At 37.6% G+C, this 19335-nt stretch overlaps 1 protein-coding gene across 1 annotated transcript in view; it reads right to left on the bottom strand.

The window, feature by feature from the left end:
* The window catches only part of LOC108232100 (cadherin-4), a 279879-nt gene that overhangs the window by 163729 nt on the left and 96815 nt on the right, over positions 1-19335 (bottom strand). Inside the window, exon 3 of the mRNA XM_017409681.3 lies at positions 3212-3235. Coding sequence (XP_017265170.1) covers positions 3212-3235 — 24 coding nt within the window. The remainder of the gene's footprint in view (positions 1-3211; positions 3236-19335) is intronic.

Below are 19335 nucleotides of genomic sequence, written 5' to 3'. Positions count from 1 at the left end.
GAGAGTTAATATTAAAATCTAACACTGAATTAGTGTTAGTAAGTGTTAAATTATTAACTCCAGCAGATTTGATATTTGACACTTTATAAGAGTTAAGGTACCAACTCTCCAAAAAGAGTTAAATTAACACTTTCTGGTGTGGACCCATATACAGTAGACACTTTAAAAGTGTTGAAATCAAATCTGACAGTGTTAATCTGGGCCTCCTGGATTTGCTGTGTATGTCTACATGAACATTTGTGTGCACGTGTCAGAGTAGTGAGTGTGCACGTGTGTAAATGTCTGCAGATCTGTAAAGAAGAGACCACAGCTGGGTATTACCGTACATCAACGTGCCTGTCTTCTCGTAGCGGGTGTCTGAATGTTTCATCTAATCATTAAATGCTGACAGGCTTCACAGAGTAGCTCCAGCAATCCCTGTTAGAGGAAAACAGGGCATGACTTCATTAGATCTGTTAGTGCTAAGCTGCTTTACCCGCACTCACGGCTGGTTTAACCTGCGTGGTGATAAATGGGAGGGGAAAGGAGAAGAAAGGGTGGGCAGATGGAAGGAAGGGTGAAATAAAAGAAAAAGCAAGGACAGAGACGTTTAAAGGGAAGGCAAAGGTGCTGAAGTCAGGTGCAGAGGATGAGTTATAGAGAAATGGTGGGGGGAATCAGGGGGGACAGAGCGTGTGAACCTGGAGTTTTCAGAAGCAGAGGAGGGGATGAAGCACAAAGTGGTGTTTGAACTGCGAAGGATTTAATGATGCAAAAACGAGCAAAACAATCAATTGACTTGTGTTGCAATTAATCAATTACTGCGTTGGCACATTTACAGCCAAAGTGCTTAACTGAGATTCCAGCAGGAAGCTCCTATGTGCTCAAGATTTTGCATTGACCTCTGTGCACACATATGCATCCCCATTTATGCACAAGCTAATTTATGCTTGCACATATGCGCCTAAGCCAATAAAGATATGCACACACGTCCTTGTTCTCAGCATATTTCTCCAGTACCTTCAATTGGTTTCTCTTGCAGGATCCCCCCACCCCTCCATTCTCCCCTCTCAAAGCTCAGTCTTTTTCTCCTGCCAGCAGAGATTTTTGGCTGGCTTAAGTACGCCCACAGGCCCCTGAGGGACAGCCCATGACGGATGGCACTGCGTGCGACTCCGATTCGATTCAGCCCATTTGATAAATTTATTGCTGGCATTTTGAAAATGAAATTAGAGGGACATCTCCTAGAGACTGTTTTTCCAGCACAGGTGCCATAAATATACTTCATTTGGCAGCAAAGTGGGAGGAGGAGTGCAAAGGGGGCGGAGAAGTGTTGGATAAAAGATGTCAAGGTAGGGGGGGCAGAAAGAAGGGATGTTCCACTGAAGCAAAGAACTAACGAATAAGGTCAAATTCTAATGAGGTCCTGTTTTAATCATGATATTGGAAGAACTCTAAAGGTTATCCAAACTGAGCTTGAATCCCACCCAGACCTACCGATTGTGTGCTGGTCTTCATTTAAACATATTTACTGTGGCACTGTACTCCTTCAATCCCGTGTTGAACAGTAACTGATTGAGACTGTGGGTTGTTGACATTGCAACTGAACACAAATGCCCTGCTTTCTCCATCACACTGGGCACAGACAAGAAAAAAAATACATATAAACACACATTTACTTGCCAGTTTTACAAGAGTGCACACACAAATGTGTCTTATGTACGTTATCTTTTGCCTCAAGGCCCTACGGTTCTTCAGTACCGATTACACTGTCAAAGCAACTTAGTCTTCTATTACTCACAATGTATAAATGAACAGAGCAGGCAATTTTTCTTCATTGTGCTCTCATTGTGTGTGACTGAGAGACAGTAAATGCTTTAGTTTAGTTGCAGTATAAACAGATTAAAACTCTGCTTTCACGATGGCTAAAACAAGTAAGGCGCACAACGAAAAAGGATATTATATGGATGTGGACACACACAGTCAAACTAAAGTGAGCGTTCATTCATCGTCAGCTTCTCTTACTTATCTGCCTCTCATTGAGAAATGTGTGTGAGCACAGCTTTTGGAAGGATGATGGTACACCATTCCAGCCTCTGCTCCCCTTCAACATTCATCACAGAGGGACGCTCGGGAAAACCGCATAACTTACCTTTATAGGCCAGTCCTGACAGCACCGTACAACCCACGGTCATTACATACACAGGCTCACAACGGTGTGTTTGTGTGTGAGTGAGTGTAACCCATCACAACGATCTACTCCATCAATGCCTTTTGCAAAACATATCACCAGCAGCTTCAGGATATCTCAAGATTTGAGATTGGGTGGTGATGGTGGTGGCGTGTGTGTGTGTAGGGTTGGGTGGGGGTGTGGTGGCTCTTTACATTCCCCTTGAATCTCTGAATTTAGTTTTTTGTACATGTGCATACATGTCATATCAAACTGAGAAGTCAATTGAAATATTTTCACTTTGCTATAGTTCAAAACTAGTTCAAAATAAGCCCAAAATTCTTATCGGCACAGCAGGGGAGAAGAAAAAAACTTCTCCTTTTTTTCTTTTAAATCAGCAGAGATTACTCTTGCCTGATTGTCTGCTTTGGCGCTGCAATCACAGAGTGAGGCACACCCCCTCTGACATTACTGCATTCTCTGCAGGAAGAGGAAGGGCTGGGACGACCTGATGCATGCTGCCACTCAGAACACGACTCCTGGAGCCGTTTAAATGATTCCAGTGTCTGAACTCATCATCTTACAGAATCAAAACAGCCTACAGGTATGTTACAGCAAACATCTAACCCCCACACCCAAATGCACTTTCCATCTGTCTCTGATGAGCCATTATGCAAGGCAGACCCCTCCCCCAACTTCAAATTAACACACACATGAAAGTGTGGAGGAGTCTAAACGGAACTGTGATTAGTCTTAACACAAGTTGAGTTGCACAAAAGGCAATCTTAAACACAGACTGTGGGCTGTCTGTCATTGCAGGATAATTTAGTCTCAGTGTCAGTGGGTGTGATTGATTGACTTTGTAATCAAACAGACTGTTCTGCAAACAAATAAATCCCAGAATGACAATTTCGAATCAACTTCAGCAACACCATGAAATCCTTTTTCATCTCATTAACAAAAACCTGAGATTGCACACCAACATTCAGAGCAACACGAGCACACACCAGCCTTCTGAAAGAGCGTGGGAATCCACAGGTGATTGATTGAATGCTGACTTACCTCTTTGGGATGATAATGTGGCACCTGAGAAGAAAAACAAAGAAGAGACACACACAGAGAATGAGTTAGTAATTTATGTATAGTGGTGGCAGTCACATAAAATGCAAAATATCACAGCCTTCGTAGTCGTGCATTGGGAAGGAAATGCATTTAAGAAGTTATGTGAGGGTAGTCACTCATGGACATTTAGTTGTGCCTGAGTATGCAAAAGAAAAACACAACATACAGTAAGTGCCCTGAAACATATAAAGCTTTTGTAAAAAACTTAAAGAGAGGCCTTGAATGATGAGAGTCTCTTGATGCTACAGAACTTTGATTTTTTATACAGTTCTTTAAAACTGAGCTTCATAATAAGTTTAAAAAATATTCCATAGACATGCTGTAAAGCAGAGCAAATCTAGTACTTTCGTTTCTTATGAAGAGGCCACAAGAGATCCCCCTGGTCTTCACAGGGAGGATAAAAACACTGGCTTCTTGTGGAGACAAATGTACTGCAACTTGTTTCTAATAGAACTGAAGGAGAGAATTGCAGTAATTTTGCTTGTTGCTCTCATAAAATATTCACCAGGACAGTGTTTGTAAGCTTCCAGGGTTTCATTTTAATTTAATAGACTTGTCAAGCATGCAGGGAAACTAGTCAACAACAAATATTCTTTAAAAGAGCTTTTTTATTTATTTAGTTTTTTCTTCTTCGAGTAGTTCAAATCCTTTTAAGCATCTCTCAACCGGCCCTGTGCCCAAAAGGCCAAATGGCCACAATAAATGGGAGGGGAATAATTGAATCCGGGTGGATTTGTTGTGTGCTCGGCTGAAGAAGTGATAATCCAAAAGCTCTGCCTAATTGCCAGAGTAAAGATGGCGCCCATTGTGGCGATGGCGTTCACGTTTATCAAAGCAGTGTGCTGTGGGATTGGACTGAGCATTAGGACTTTCCACACTTTTGTTTTGTGAGGTGTTACAGTGGATTTGAGCAAATATTGGCTCCCTGGTTATTATATGGTCTGATTGTCTGCTATGCAACTGTCCATAAGCTTAACACGTCGACACTAATCTGAGAAGAGGCTTCAAATAATTAGTTAGTGAAGCACCCTCGCAGCCTAGTGCAGTCAACCTTATCATTGTAAGAAAATCCTCGGTCCATTTCCTGTTTAGCCCAAAGGCTTACAAATTCTCATCACTGTTAAAACCTTCAGTATAGTTGAATAACTGATCAAACATTACATGTTATAACCACCGGCCCTCATTTTCTTTTTGATGTCACTTATTTTGTTAAAAAAAAGATACCAAATACAAATGTTATAGCAAGTGAACTTCCACACCTAAACACATTTTTCAAAACATTTCACAGTTTAAAACACACCACCTTTTTTTTTTTTTTTACCAAATTTACCAAAGGGTTGCATGGGTTTTCCTTGCACTGACTGGGAGCAAATTAAAGTTTGCCGCATTTATTTAATTTACTTAGGAAGATGTGCTCCCATCACTAAACTACACAACAATGTAGGGTCTCTTTATCCTGAGACAATTTGCCAACTCATGGCATTTTATAAATTTATTTAGAGAAGAAAAGGACATGTATTTTGCATACATGTCTTTGTTGCCAAAAGGTGTCCATTTTTCAGTGACAAGCTTTGTTTGTCATGCAAAGAATTGATAGTAGTTATAACCCAGGAGAAGATACGAAGGAAAAGAAGCAATATTGCTGGGTTTCTAAAAATAATAAATACATAAATAAAAGGCATGCCACAGAAGTCATAATTCAATGTCTCCTCAAGTGATGACAATGCTGACACTGCCACTGTTGCCAATTATTTTTGTGATCTACGCAAAACTTGTCAAAAAAGTTTATAAATTCTATTACTGATGTTTTATACTGAGTAAACAATATAAAACAGTTTTTGAGAAAACTTTTGTTGTGTTAGGAGAATAAAACATTCCAACACACAGCATAGATTTTAAAGAAACTCTCAGAAAAGAAAATTACAATTAACCTTTAGAGTCAATTCTATTCAAGATGTCCAACACACCTATTTCAATGTCTTTTGTGTTTGTGGCAGAAATCCATGAAATGTGCCACAACAACTACAGTCTGACACAAAAAAGTGCACATCATTCATGCCTAATAAGCTTGAGGGGTTTGTTTTTGTTGGCATATCACTGGCACTCCACTGTGTGAACCAGAAGATGACCTGTGGCAAATAGAACGGGCAAATAATGCACAACATTTCGAGCTAAAAGCGGGTGTAGTTCATTGCAGTGAATCAGGCCCTGGGTCTTTCATTTTTGACTAATCCTGTGATAATAACCTGCAAACCAAAACATTTTATAATTTTCCCACCTTTATTATTTGGACTAATGGTATACTCAAATATCAAATAAATCATCAGACAGCATGCAGTATATTCATTAAATCAAAGGCTTAAATAAAATCCAAATGCCTTGAATTGGTCCAAAATTGAAATTTGACAATCCAAAAATCTGAACTTTTCTGGGACCACTGAAACGTGTCAGTGCAACTGAAGTTTCCAGGATTTAAAAACCAAAAATCACAAATCTTACATATTTTTCACAAGACCTCCAGTGGACTTCAAACACATATTTCATTTATTCTGGCACCTTTCATTTTTTTACATGCACTTAAAGAGTGATTTTACAGCTCAACACTGTTGCTGTGGAAACACCTTTTTTTTTTAGAAATCGTTATAATCTAATAGTCTGGCATACATTGTTCAAAATACAGAAGGTTCATAACCATGAGTAGCCTAGATAAAGCTTCACAAAAATGTTCTGGCAACAGACAAAGAATAAATTATTGTCACACAGCTGCTTCAGCTCATCAGTGAACCTGAAAGTGTTTACATCTACAACTGAGGAAACTCATATTACATGTATAGTGAACAAACACCACTACTTCATTAAGTACACCTAGCTAGTACTGGGTTGGACCCCCTTTTGCCTTCCGAATTGTCCTAAATCTTTATGGTACAGATTCAGCAAGGTGCTGAAAACATTCTTCAGAGAATTTCAGTCATTCTGACAGGATAGCATCACACAATTGCTGCGGAATTGTCAAATGCACATCCGTGATGTTAATCTTCGATTCCAACACATCTCAAAGGTGCTCAATTGGATTGAGATCTGGTGACTGTTCAGGCCATTAGAGTCCAGTGAATCTAGACTTATCAGAGCAGGCAATGCTTTTCCAATCTCTTATTGTCCAATTTTAGTGATTCTGTACAAATTGTAGCCTCGGTTTCCTGTTCTTAGCTGACAGGAGCAGCTCCCACTATGGTCTGCAGCTGTAGTCCATAGTGGGAGTTGCTTTAAGGTATTTCAAGGTGTTTTGCATTCAGAAATGGCATTCTGCAGACCTTGGTTGGAACAAGTGGTCATTTGAGCTACTGTTACTTTTCTTTCAACACAAACCAGTCTGTCCATTCCCCTCTGACATCAACATTGCCTTTTTATTCATACAACTGCAGCTAAATGGATATTTTCTCTTTTTTGGACCATTTTCTGTAAACCCTAGGGATGGTTGTGTGCGAAGCCCCCAATAGATCAGCAGTTTCTGAGATACTCACACTTTGGCACCAACAACAATACTACCTGTAAAGTCACTTAAACTTCCTTTCTTTACTGTTCTGATGCTCAGTTTCAACTTCAGCGAATTGATTTCACCCCGCCTAGATACCTAAATGCATTTATATGTTGCCATGCGATTGGCTGATTAGCTATGTGTGTTAAAAAATCAATTGAACAGGTGTAACTAATAAAATGGCCAGTGAATGAAGATATACAGAAGATGCTGCAAAGCACGGATGTTTCACACACAACCTGATAAATGGCCTGCACAGAAGTCACAGCAGCTTAATGGCAGAATTCAGTATCTGAACAAATGTTAACTATATCGACACAATCTCTTCTTGCGTTAACTCACAATAAACCAATAAATCTACAGCTCACTGGGACAAATGTTATGAGCAGGGATATTTGAAGTTTCACTTCATCTCTGAGTCCAATTAAAAGTAGGCACCAAAGAAAAGAAAATAAAGAAAAAAATGAAGAAAATGCCTCAAGTTGAGAGATGTTTATACGAATGTATCAATCTAAAAGCTAAAATGTTTGCAGCCTCAGCTGGCAATAGACATCAAAACTACAAACAAAACAGCTTAACTATGATTTAGATTGACTATAACAAGTAATTATTTAGATTATGCTTTAATTAATTGCCTCAACACCCAGTTACCTTCAGTAAACAGGAGGTCGCCACAGTGTGTGTCAGTTTTCTCTCTGAGCGGGCTGATACATTTGATAAGAAAGAATTTTGAGGAAGATGTAGTGATATGCTTTCTGAACACTGTTTGGGTAATCATAAATATTGAACGCTCACCATTTTTCTCCTTCCAGAACTCGTGGGGTTGATACAGGGACGCCACACTGATTGGTGTCAGTACACATAAATAACTCTGCTGTTAAAAAAAAAAACAACCCTCTGTCATCGATTATTGCATTTCTCCACAGCTTTTAGTAGCTTACATGGATTTGGAGACTAATTTGCTCTGAATATATGACTAGTGTTTTGTGGGCTCATGCACTCGCAGCTGTAATCCTACGGGTTGGAGAATTATGCAAAATAGGGCACATGTCAATACAGGTTTCCCACCAGTTTGAATTCAAGCACAGTGGAGTTAAGACTGCCCCAAAGCATGCCTGAAGACACTAAAAGCTACATTTTGAAGATAAAATTACAAAATAAGAAAATAAGCATCTTCCAGCTGCTTTATTCTCGGACATTTCCCTCTCATCATCAAAGAAGTTGAAAGAGAAAGGAACGAGATGGAAAAGCAAACTGCCACTAACGCGATTTATTATTCATTTAGGTAAATATGCACACGTTTATAATCAGATCATAATATAAGAACAACTTGAGAAGACTGAAACACATAGAGATCCAAATACTGCACCTACCCAGAGCATTTATGTTGATGTTCATAACACTCATTACTCATTAAAATTTCATCTATTGGCCCAGAGATTGTTATTTAATCCAACGCATGGAAAGACAACCTTCTGAGAAGATTAAAAAAAACCTCAGAACTGCACTAAATTCAAACCTACATTAATGCAATTTTCAAAGTAGCAGAAAAAGATTTTTGTCTGCCCGAATTAAAGAATGATCCAAGTTAAGTCACATTATAATAGCACTAATGAGTGCACACATGCATAAGTACATACTCTACGTATAAATATTAAAAAACAAAAAAATGTTGCTTTCACACAGCGGCTTGTTACAAACACAGCAGCTGTGGTGGATGTTGCCACATTCAAACTGAGAGATAACAGAGATACTGAGCCCATCAGCTGGAGAACGCGATTTATGTTGGCACATTTACAGAACTGTTTGACAAATAAATACTTCATGAGGTAACTAATAAAATAAACGATGTTTCCTGGCTCATAAAAAGAGCACAGCTTTGCTCATCTCTGACTCTGTACTATGAGCTAAATTTCAGATTTCATTATTTTCTCTGGAAAGCTTGTATGGCTGTAAATTCAAGCGGAAAGTTTAACGATGATCTAAGAAATCTCCTAAGTATCACAGCGTCACCAGCTATACTATTTTAGAAATGCTTCAAATACGATAGCAGGAAAATGTAAAATAAATAAAAAAATCCTTGGTGCACAACAGCTGACATAAAGTAACGCTTACAGCATCCACATTTTCATCTAATGTTACTGCACAAAATTTGGAGAAAACTAACTTACTTTGAAAAGAAAGAAAAAAAAGGCCTGTAATTAGAATGTGAATTTTCATACTCTCGTTCTATCACAGACCAAATTACAGAAAATATGCAAAACTGTGCAAAAAAGTGCTGTGTTGAAAAAATTTAACAAACACTTTGGATCATAGATGATAGCCAGCATCTGTTTTCTGTCATCTCTTTTTTTGCACCGACTGGCACATTTTCCACCATCTGTCACACATGAGCGACAAAGTACAGACTTGCAAGGTGCAGTTTGATTGGAATACGTTCTCTGCTGATGACCAATGTCTTAGTCTGTCCCTATTGTTTGTCAAAGTCCTGAACTGACAGATCTGCACGCAAACTAAACTGAAGAAGTAACACCATATAATGAGTTTAACAAACGTTAACTGTGTGAATGTTGCATCAGCATTCATTATGGTTTTCCTGTTTATAGTATAGGACTAACTACCTCAGCATGCTTGCAGCTAGTTCAGCCATTCAGGTATCAAAACTTTCAGCTTGTTCAGGACAACTATTGATATTTGTAATTTTTATATTTTTTCAATTATTTGCAAATTTATATCCTAGAAATGCATTGGAAACTTCAAATCCTTGAAAAAACATTGTTCTCTTTGAAATTTACTACAGCATACTTGCTTCACTTTTAGATTTAGATGCTGTTTTGCTAGATTTAGCTTCTAGCTACTGTTCTGCTGGTTTTAGCATTTAGCTACTGGTTTGCAAATTTTGACTTATATCTACTATTTTTCTAGTTTCAGCTTTTAGATACTGTTTTTGCTGGTTTTAGCTTAGCTAATTTTATCTTTAATTTTACTCATTTTATTGTTGTTTTGATCATTTTAGCTTTAACATTTCAGCTTTCAGCATTTCCTCAACTTTTTGGCAGAAAATAAACATTTTTCTTAGTATGATCTATTATCACCAATGATAAGTACAATTTTGCCTGTCTTTCTTCCTTGGGTCCTTTCAAAGTCACATTTTCAACATATCACAAACACATCTGTATCGTTTACATATGTAGTGGTGCAGCTGTAACTACGGGGTAACATTTAATGTTCTCTGTTTTGACGGCCGCTCGAGTTTAAACTAAAGTCCAACAGTTCTGAATTCAAAGATTTTCTCATTAAAAAAATACAATGGAAAAATGGGCATGATTTTTAATTGGCCTCAAAAACATGCTAAGTTTAAAGTTTTCGAGACATAAAAGTCAACTCATAGCACAAAACAAACATCCAATAACATTTTGGGAATAGCTTTAATTAGAAAAGGAAATTAGATTTTGGAGGGAAATAAAACCATGTAATCACTGAAAGGTGCTCCTGCTGCGCATGCATTGTTACTGTTTATTATTTGCAGGAGTGGCTGTATCTGCATATAAGCCTTACATGTTTTCACAGAGATATGATATATGCAATCATTTACTTTGCATGTTCACACAGTGTGCAGTAATGAGCACAGAAAATATAGTGGGCACAAATGAGTCACTTCTCAGATAATTAACTACTATTGATATACCATCTCTTTAATGTCATTAGGATAAGTTCCAGTGCTTTAGCTGCTCATCTCTAAATCCTGCTCCCCAGCTGACAGAGACGGTCCATTAGGGAAAGTTACAGTATCAAGTAAAGAAGCCACAACTTGATGGATGGCTTAGAGACATGACTCATTTGTGACCACTGACCTGGATGCTGAGGATTTTAAAGGAACAATCAAACAGCTCATGTCAGGTGAGCAACATAAGTCATTGTCAATTTTATAGATTATTGAATGAATTCATGTTATGAGAATAGAGTAGTTTTGAAACCCAATATCAATTTTTATTCAGCAAGAATTTACCCCCATAACGTTCGTATTTAATGATTTTTTTTTCTCTGCATCTCCTGAGAAAATTGAACATCAGCACTGGTGTCATTCTGCCAGTGACAACAGGCTGCAAATAACAGTCCAAATGAGACAATCCATAAGGTCATCATCCACTCAGATCTGGGTGTCTTTTCACAGCATTTAACCACTGATAGAGGAATGAATTAAACTTCAAGTTAAAGTGATTTGTCTTTGTTAATCTGACTGGCAATTTGCGATGGAATGGTGATTGAGAATTTCGAAGAATTCTACCTTTTGGTGTAAAAATATTTACATACTATGACTCGCTTAACTCCTGCTCTGAAGGAATGTGCCTGTTTTGTTGTTGCTTTTTCGAGAGAAGAATGCAAGGACACAAAACACAATCCTAGGTTTTAATTAGTCGAGTGTAGCACATGCTCATCTGCTACATGCTGCATGAGGAGAGCAGGGAGTGCTGCCTTCCTGCTCATTATGCACTAATGAGTTGTCTATTAATGAAAATGGAAAGCATTTATTTTGTGAGCACAAAGGGTTCAGCTGGATTAATTACTGCACACAGCAACAAAATGAAAACAGAAAGTGCAGCATCACTCTTGTGTGGCACATTACCCATTAACCAACTGTTATCAAGGGCTGGCGAATGTTGCTGCACAACAGAAGATGGGAACAAAAAGTGTTCTCACAGGCCATTAAAACTTCACGAGAACTCCACTTTTGACACCTTCTATACACTTTTTTTAGTGCCTACAAGGTTTCTCTCATTTGACATTATGTGAAATGTCCACTCATAAGGCACTGTGTTAAAGTAATGTGACACGATCATAGATCAAAGTAAAAGCATCGTTTTACTGAGCTTCAGTGATGCAAAGCCTTCTTCTGCACATTTAAAATACAAAATCTCCATCATTGACAGTGCAACCATTGATATTTACAACTGTCAGCTGGAGTAATCAGGAGACATGACAAGAAAAATCTAGTACTTTGATTAAAAAAAAGAATAATATTTCCAGCACAGACTGCCTTTTGGAAGAATTTTGAATACATAATCATAAAATTGGCAGATTATGTTCTCACCAGGCAGTTGGACAAGGCTGATAGAGAACCACAAGGAATAACTTAAAAAGAATAGTGTCTCTAACTAAATAATTTCAGAGACAAAACTTGCAACCTTGGATCTGATAATGCTATTTTGTTGTGCTGCATCGCTTTTCAAATGGTGATCAGAGTTATTCTAACAGCCCACTAACAGTTTGATTTCCCATTGGGCTCTCCTTGGAGAAGTCAGGGGTGTAAGGGAGTGTGTGGGCTCTGGCAGCCACGGCAGATGGCTCTTGATCAGATATTAGAGGCTGGGCAGCGAGGTCGTCTGGGCATGAGCCTTCTGCCTTGCCTGGAGGATATCTGAACTCCCAGCTCCAGCAATGGTTTCAGCTCCAAGCAAATCTCTCTGTCCCATTCAGACTGTGGGGACATTTGTGCAGCAACGAGCTGTTGTCCTTAAAGGGATAGTTCAAAGCATTTCAAGTCAGGTGCTATGGAAAGGTTATGAATAATTAATTCTTTTACCTGTTGTAGATAGTTCATTTGAATAAATCAGTTTAAAATAGAGTTTAAACCTGAACAGACTGACAAGCTAGCAACTACTACAAGAAGGAACAAGATGAAAGTTGATTGATCCCGTCTTTAAACATTTTAAATCAGTTCATGAGTGCATTCATTCATAAACATTTCCACTGCTATCAATTTTACATCACATGGTTTTTCCTGCCAGATGTGCCTCAGGCTAGACAGTAAGTGCTATATCTAGCTGCTGCAATTTGTGCAGACTAACAATAGTAGAAATCTATGTAAATAGTCATTTAATGTAAACCTGACTACAATGCAAGAGGTTAGAAAACTGTTTGCATGAACTGCTATGCAATTTTGGAGATTGGAGTTGTTTTAAACAATCCACTTTGATCTTGTCCGTGCTTTGACTCATATTCTTGAAAAAAAAATCTCCATAGCACATCTGAAATATGCTCATAAGGATAAAGGGATAGTTCAGCTTCCATCATCTGTCTCACACAAGCATTAGGGTAAAGGGATGGTTCAGGAAGTTATATGTAAAGGTTGGAGGTTGGGAGCAATTAATATTGTAAATAGCTTATTGAAGAACCTGAGTTTGGAGAAATAAAGTTTATTTCTGACTGGACTGGAGAGGCAAACATGTTTATTGATGTTTTCTTTTGGTTTGTTTGTTTTCTTACTAATCTGGGCTTTATATGATTGAATGGCAAATGCGTATTTAAATGCTACAGCTGTATGATCTCTCTATCATTAAGAGAAACTATTCTCTCATGGCTTTGCTGACTTTTCCTCATGTGGCATCTGGTGAAATGATTTATCAATAACAAGAATCATCAACTGCTCTGTATAAAATTATAGGAGACATAAAAGCAAGGCTGATCAGGTCTTTGTTATTAAAATTGAACAATAATCTGAAGACTCCAGCATTTGAATGCTTATGTAAAACAAACAAACAACAACAGAAAAAAACCAACAACAAAAACATAAAAAACAAGAACAAAATAGGCCTGATAAGACAAATCCTGCATAGAAGACTGGTATCTTCCGTTTTCTTTGACTTGCTTAATTTTTCTTTCCCTTCCTCTAGCCACACAAAGCTTTGGAGAAAGCAGTGTGAATAAACACGGCAATCTGAGCTTAATTTATCCTTTCCCCTGTGACAGTGGCAGTCTGAAATGGCAGAGCTTTGGATGTGACCTTCAGTTGGAGTGGTTCTCCATCAGTCATCACTGCCACCCTGAGATCAGACGGTGGGCTGAGAAGTAGTGGCACCTTCAGTCCCCCTCCTGTGCTCTCCCTTTTTACCATTGTTGTCCACAGGAGACTTTTACCTTCTTTCATCCCCTTTATATTTCCTTGCCCTCATTACCTTGCTTTTGTCCTATCTTTAGTTTCCCTCTTGTTGTCTTTTTATCCTCTTTTCTCATTGTTTTCCTTTGGCATGCACACTTGGCAGGTACAAGATCTGGCATAAACTGTAAATTCTTGTGAGCTGCTATAAATACATCCATGCGTTGCATACAAAACACGTTAATGCAAACAATGTACCCTATAATAAGAAAATGTGAAAGCAGTCACAGGGAACAGGAAGTCCATTATTGCAAAACTGAAAGGAAGCATATCATTTGTATTGTTTCCAAGGTACTTGCTCATGGGTCAACCCATTTTATCAGGTCCACCAAACTTATGTCTGATTATGTTATACAAGATAATAACTTATTGTTTTGCTGGCTTTAGTTGTCTGAAAAAATAAGCCTTTTTCTCTATGAATCACAGTGGGCAACTAAGCCTTGTCTGGTCTGATTACAGTATTCAGACAGAAACAAGAGTGCCTATTTTGGACAATATAGGTATAAAACCCTGAACAGCCTAAACCCTCTTCGTGTTTTCAGTTTTCATAAATCTAACAGCATGTTCTCCCATCAGAACACTTGTGTCCACTCTACCTAATGACAGATACGTATTTTAGAGCAGAAACTCAATGCCTAATATACCTAATATATAATTTGCCCAAACAAAAACATACCACCCCCCCCCCCACACACACACACACACACATACAGGCAGAGTAAAAGCTTTAAGTTTGATATATAAAAACAAGAAGAAGAAAAAAAAACAGCTGCACTATCAAAATAAAGCATAATAAAGTTCAATAGAGAAGCTCCTTTTTTGGTTTTGATTGTTTGTTGAAATAATCCTGCTCAATTTATAATCAGATCCTTGAAATATATATATATATATATATATTTCATCCCCAGCACATATACTAAAGATTTGTGCAACATTTAAACTTTAGCATGCAAGGCAGCAGGTAACAGGCATTTCTTCAAGGAATACTACTTTCATTATCACCTAAAAGTGAAAGGATGATAATTAATGTGGTTTGGTTGTAGCTGAGACTCATCTCCGTTGCATATCACCCTCTGCCACATACATAAAGCGCCAACACATTTCACATGGTCTTACAGTATCACACAAGCTTGTGCAAAACATCTTTTATAAACTTTGATCAAAATGGCTATAACTTTCATTTCAGTCTAAAACTCGGGTTTTGAAAGGTGGTGGGCGATATGCAGTCCTTCAAGGAATGCTAGGCCTTTAATTCGTTTAGGGCTTTATGCGTTTAAATATCCCAAGTTTGCACCAGCTTAACCCACTGTCTCTTTCTCTCTCTTACTTCATCTTCCATCCATCTGTGTGTTTCATGAATAGTTACCAGTGTGGGAAACAGACAAATTCTTATTAGTTATATACTTGAACTGGTGATCACACTTCAGTGATAAGCAGCAGTCTTGAAAATGCAGTTGTACTTTTGAGAATATCTAATGCAAAGCACACTGTAAAAATCTACCAGAGCTTGCTCTGATGAAAAGCTGCAGTCTTTATGAAACATTTGTTGTTGCTAATCCACCCAGCAAAGCATAAGAAATGTTCTAAATTTCAACCTTGGTGCACTGATGTTCAAAACTTTAGTCATAAAGAATACTCTAGATTTGTGGAATTTACATTCCTCAGTGCCGACAGAAATATGTTGAAATATCAACATATTCAGCTGCAGATGATACAAAAAAGCAGATCTTTCAGTTATAAGATGGAATAAACTACATGTCAGTGAGCTGTTAAAATGAGTATGTTAGTACAAAAACAATGCAAACTTCTGTAATAAAAAGTTAATGCAAATGAAAAAATAAACCCTTTTTTTTATAATATATCAAAGTTAAAAAAAAGAAAGAAAATCACTCAATATTACTTATATTAAAGTACCTTTTTTGGTCTATCTTCTGTTACTCTTATTTTATTCTTCTGTTACTATTATTTTGTTTGATTTAATTTTTAAGCTTGTGTTCACTAAGCTGTAAAATGGATTGCACTGGGTTTAGGGAGTTAAGGGAAAAATGTGCGCACAGGACAAGATAGGGAGGAAGTCTCGCCATTCCTGTGAGAAGCTGAGAAGCCAAGGTTGTACCCACACTGCCCCTCCCATGCTGGAACACTGTGTTCAAGCTAGTTACATGATAAACCCCTAAGAGGAGAGAGAAAAGCGCAGAGGCAGGACAGTTAGTTGAGTGCTTCTGAATGATGTACTGATGCGATCACTGCCGTGAACTGCTCTATCTTGCAAGAATAATAGAGTGTTCTCGCTGTTTGAACTTTGAATCTGTCTTCGAGCTATATTTGTTTGGGATTTTTCTAACACCGTTAAATTAACCTTTATATATGGAGGACAGGTGTGAACGTGCAGCAAACAGCTAAATGCCCAGCAAATGGCAAAAAGCGCTGCAAACATAGGAATGATACAAACTCCAAAACACACAAGCACAAAAAAACAAATACGACAGAAAAATTCTATGAAAGAAAAACACTGCAATCACAGAAAATAGAAATAAAAATGCAAAGAAACAATGTTGAAAGGACCAAAAACCCTGAAAACAGCAGCAGGTAAGAAATGCTGCAAACTCACTCAACAAAACAGAAGTGCACCAGACCACTAGGGGGTCTAGAGGTTGGATATTGGATATTCCTGCTCCGCGGATTCAGCAGTGACTTCCTGCCGTTTCACCCGGTGCTGGCAGTAAGGTTTCATTGAGGTTGCTAATTATAAATCAGCACATACAGTTTTAAGGGCTACAGTCTATTGCTCACAGTCTATTCAGCTTTACCTTAACTATAAAATGTAAATCACAAACATTCAGTAACTGCTGTAATACGGTAAACCTTAGCCAGTAGAACTCACTGTTTAAAATGTCATAAGGAATCTATTAAATGAAATATTTTCATTCCACTGGTGTATGTCCTGTTTAAAAACAAGTGTAACATTCACTGTTGTTCCACTGTAAATAACAAATGACTGAAATGAGAGACATATAGAGCTAGACTTGTATATTTTTTCAAGGCCACAAGAATGAGATAACAGATTTTCTGTCAGTGTGAAATCCAGGAAGACACTTCTTGAGTCTGATCTCAAAACAACAGATTTTCCAATACACAGCAGATGCATCACAGCAAGAACAAGGGGGGAGAGAGGGGAGCCGAATGCAATCTCTGACCCATTGAAAGGGATGCAGAAGCTGCTATCTGAGTGTCTACTTCAAAACAAAGAAAGACACTTTAAGCTTGCTGAAGTGACTCAGGAAGCACACTTTCCACTTATGAAGTCCAAAGGTTGGTTAAAGGTGTGTTAAAGTCATTTTTCGAAAGGTTTTCCACATGTCCTGTCATCACTTATTGGTGGAATTCATGTGACATTGTAGTACAAGGTGATTTAATTCTAAAAGAGACCAGGAGCTAAACTAACCATCGTAACCAAATAAACAAACTTGCACCATTATGAAATACAAAAATCATAAAAAAAGTATTTTTGTTTTATTTTTGGCATTTGTTTTTTCAGGATTTGTATTTGTTACTTTTTAATTACTTAGAAGTTAGAAAACTTCAGAAAATAAAACAGTAGATGAACCCTGATACTTTGAGCAGTTTTACCAAATAAGAATAGAAAACATTTTGCCTTTAAAAGCACAGCCATTTACAAACAGCTCCTCAACACTTTCAAAAACATGTTAATAGACGAGGTGATGCAACCCAGTGGTAAACATGAAATATGTTGCTATGATCTAATTTGATACAAGAAAATGAGCATCAGTGGAGCAGTTTGTATTATAAATGGTTTTGCTAGATTCTAAATTGGAAACATGTGAAGATATCTGAAAGGAAAATCTTTGTGTAACCATTAGATGTAAACAAGTGTATATTTCTTCATGTAGTACTTCTGCTGCAATATCCCTTTTTATGTCCTTTTTTTCACAAAGTCAAGGCAAATCTGAGTGTATTCTTCCAACAAAACAGGTGCTCTTTTTTATTATGTCACCTCAGGTCCCTCAGTATTCCTTGTATCTTAGCTCCTCTCAGGGGCATTGGGCAACAAAAAACATACAGAATAGAAACAAGAATGTAGAGGCCAAAGGTTATGAATGAGACATTCTTGTATAACAACTATAAGATGGGAAATGTATACATCATGCCACTTTAAAAAAAAAGATAAAATACTGGTGCTTCCTTGTCCCATTTTCCCACAGAGGTTCTTTGTTTTCCAATCTTCTCAAGGTGTACAAGGTGTGCTAGTTTAAAGAAAAGTACCCCATGATGAACAGAAGTGAAAATTATGAAGTTCAATTTGAACCTAATTGTAATATTTGAGAAATTATGACCATCCTGATATGATTTATTTATTTATCTTACTTAAAAATTTGATGTTGTTCTCACTCTTCCTTCCAAGGCACAAAACTAGTGTACAGCGTTGTAAAAAAAAAAAGAAGTATTTCAAGCACAGCTGTTGAAGACTAGCTGATCACTTTGCTGTCCTCTGCAGGGAGAAGTGAAGCACTCCTGCCATCACAAAGGCTGAAGGAGCTGAATTAGAAAGAGACTGTGGGACGGCTAATGGCGTTAAACACTTTCAGGACAACAAAAAGACACAAGAAAAAGACATCTGAGACCTTTTGTTTCTCAGTGGGGTGAAAAGTAAGATAAATGCTGAGTTGTTGAGATGAAGGAAGCCAAGTGGGACAGAGGAAAAATGTAGTGATGCAGGACCGACTAAGGGATCAGCACAGTCTGTCACCCTGTCACACCCGGCAGACACCACTGTCAATCACACAAATATACATTTAAAATCATAAGGAACAACACTTCCTTCTATAAAATACACTTAAACAGAAAACAATTCAAAGTCCAAACACATAAGTTAGCATACATTTGCTAATAAACAGAAAACGCTCATAGCCAGTATACAGAAAGTATCAAGGTTGTTTCTTAGATTTCCTTTTTTACAAAGCATTACACTATATCACGTATCTTCAGAGTCAGAGAAAAACAATGAAGTGAAGATATGTAGTATGTTTTCCATGCAGTGAGAGAACTTTCCTTTCAACAAAACTTAAAGGGAACAGAGATGAGGAACAGTGAAGAACAGCGAGGACATGATCTCTCTCTTTCAGATGGCTCTTAGACTTGTCTTGGATGTATCACAGTGAGATGAAAAGACTCATTACTGCAGCTCGTTCCTTACTTCTTTTTTAAGACTTGCATTGAACTGTAGTCAAGCATTTGATGTTTTGACTCAGTTACTAGGCATGTACATAGTATGTTTGTATTGAATAAGTGGCCTAAAGAAGCACTTTAATGTAGAAGAACTGTGTATAAGTATACATGCACAACAGAGGTTACTGTGACATATAAAACAGAACGATGTAATGGTGATGCTTTAAGTATCTTTCAGAAAGAGGATGCTGATAATTTCAAGAGAGGAATAAAACAACAGCAAAAAATTGCAACTGTAAAATTTCAGAATTTTCATCAACTTTATGAATTGACCCATTAGCTTCATTTCATGGCTGACTTACATTTGAGGAAAGTAATCGCAGTTTATTTAAAATTAGGTAAATC

Source organism: Kryptolebias marmoratus, linkage group LG8 (genome assembly GCF_001649575.2).
Source record: "Kryptolebias marmoratus isolate JLee-2015 linkage group LG8, ASM164957v2, whole genome shotgun sequence".
NCBI lineage: Eukaryota > Metazoa > Chordata > Actinopteri > Cyprinodontiformes > Rivulidae > Kryptolebias > Kryptolebias marmoratus.
The sequence above is the reverse complement of the archived record's forward strand: the minus strand, read 5'-3'. Positions and strand labels throughout refer to the sequence as shown.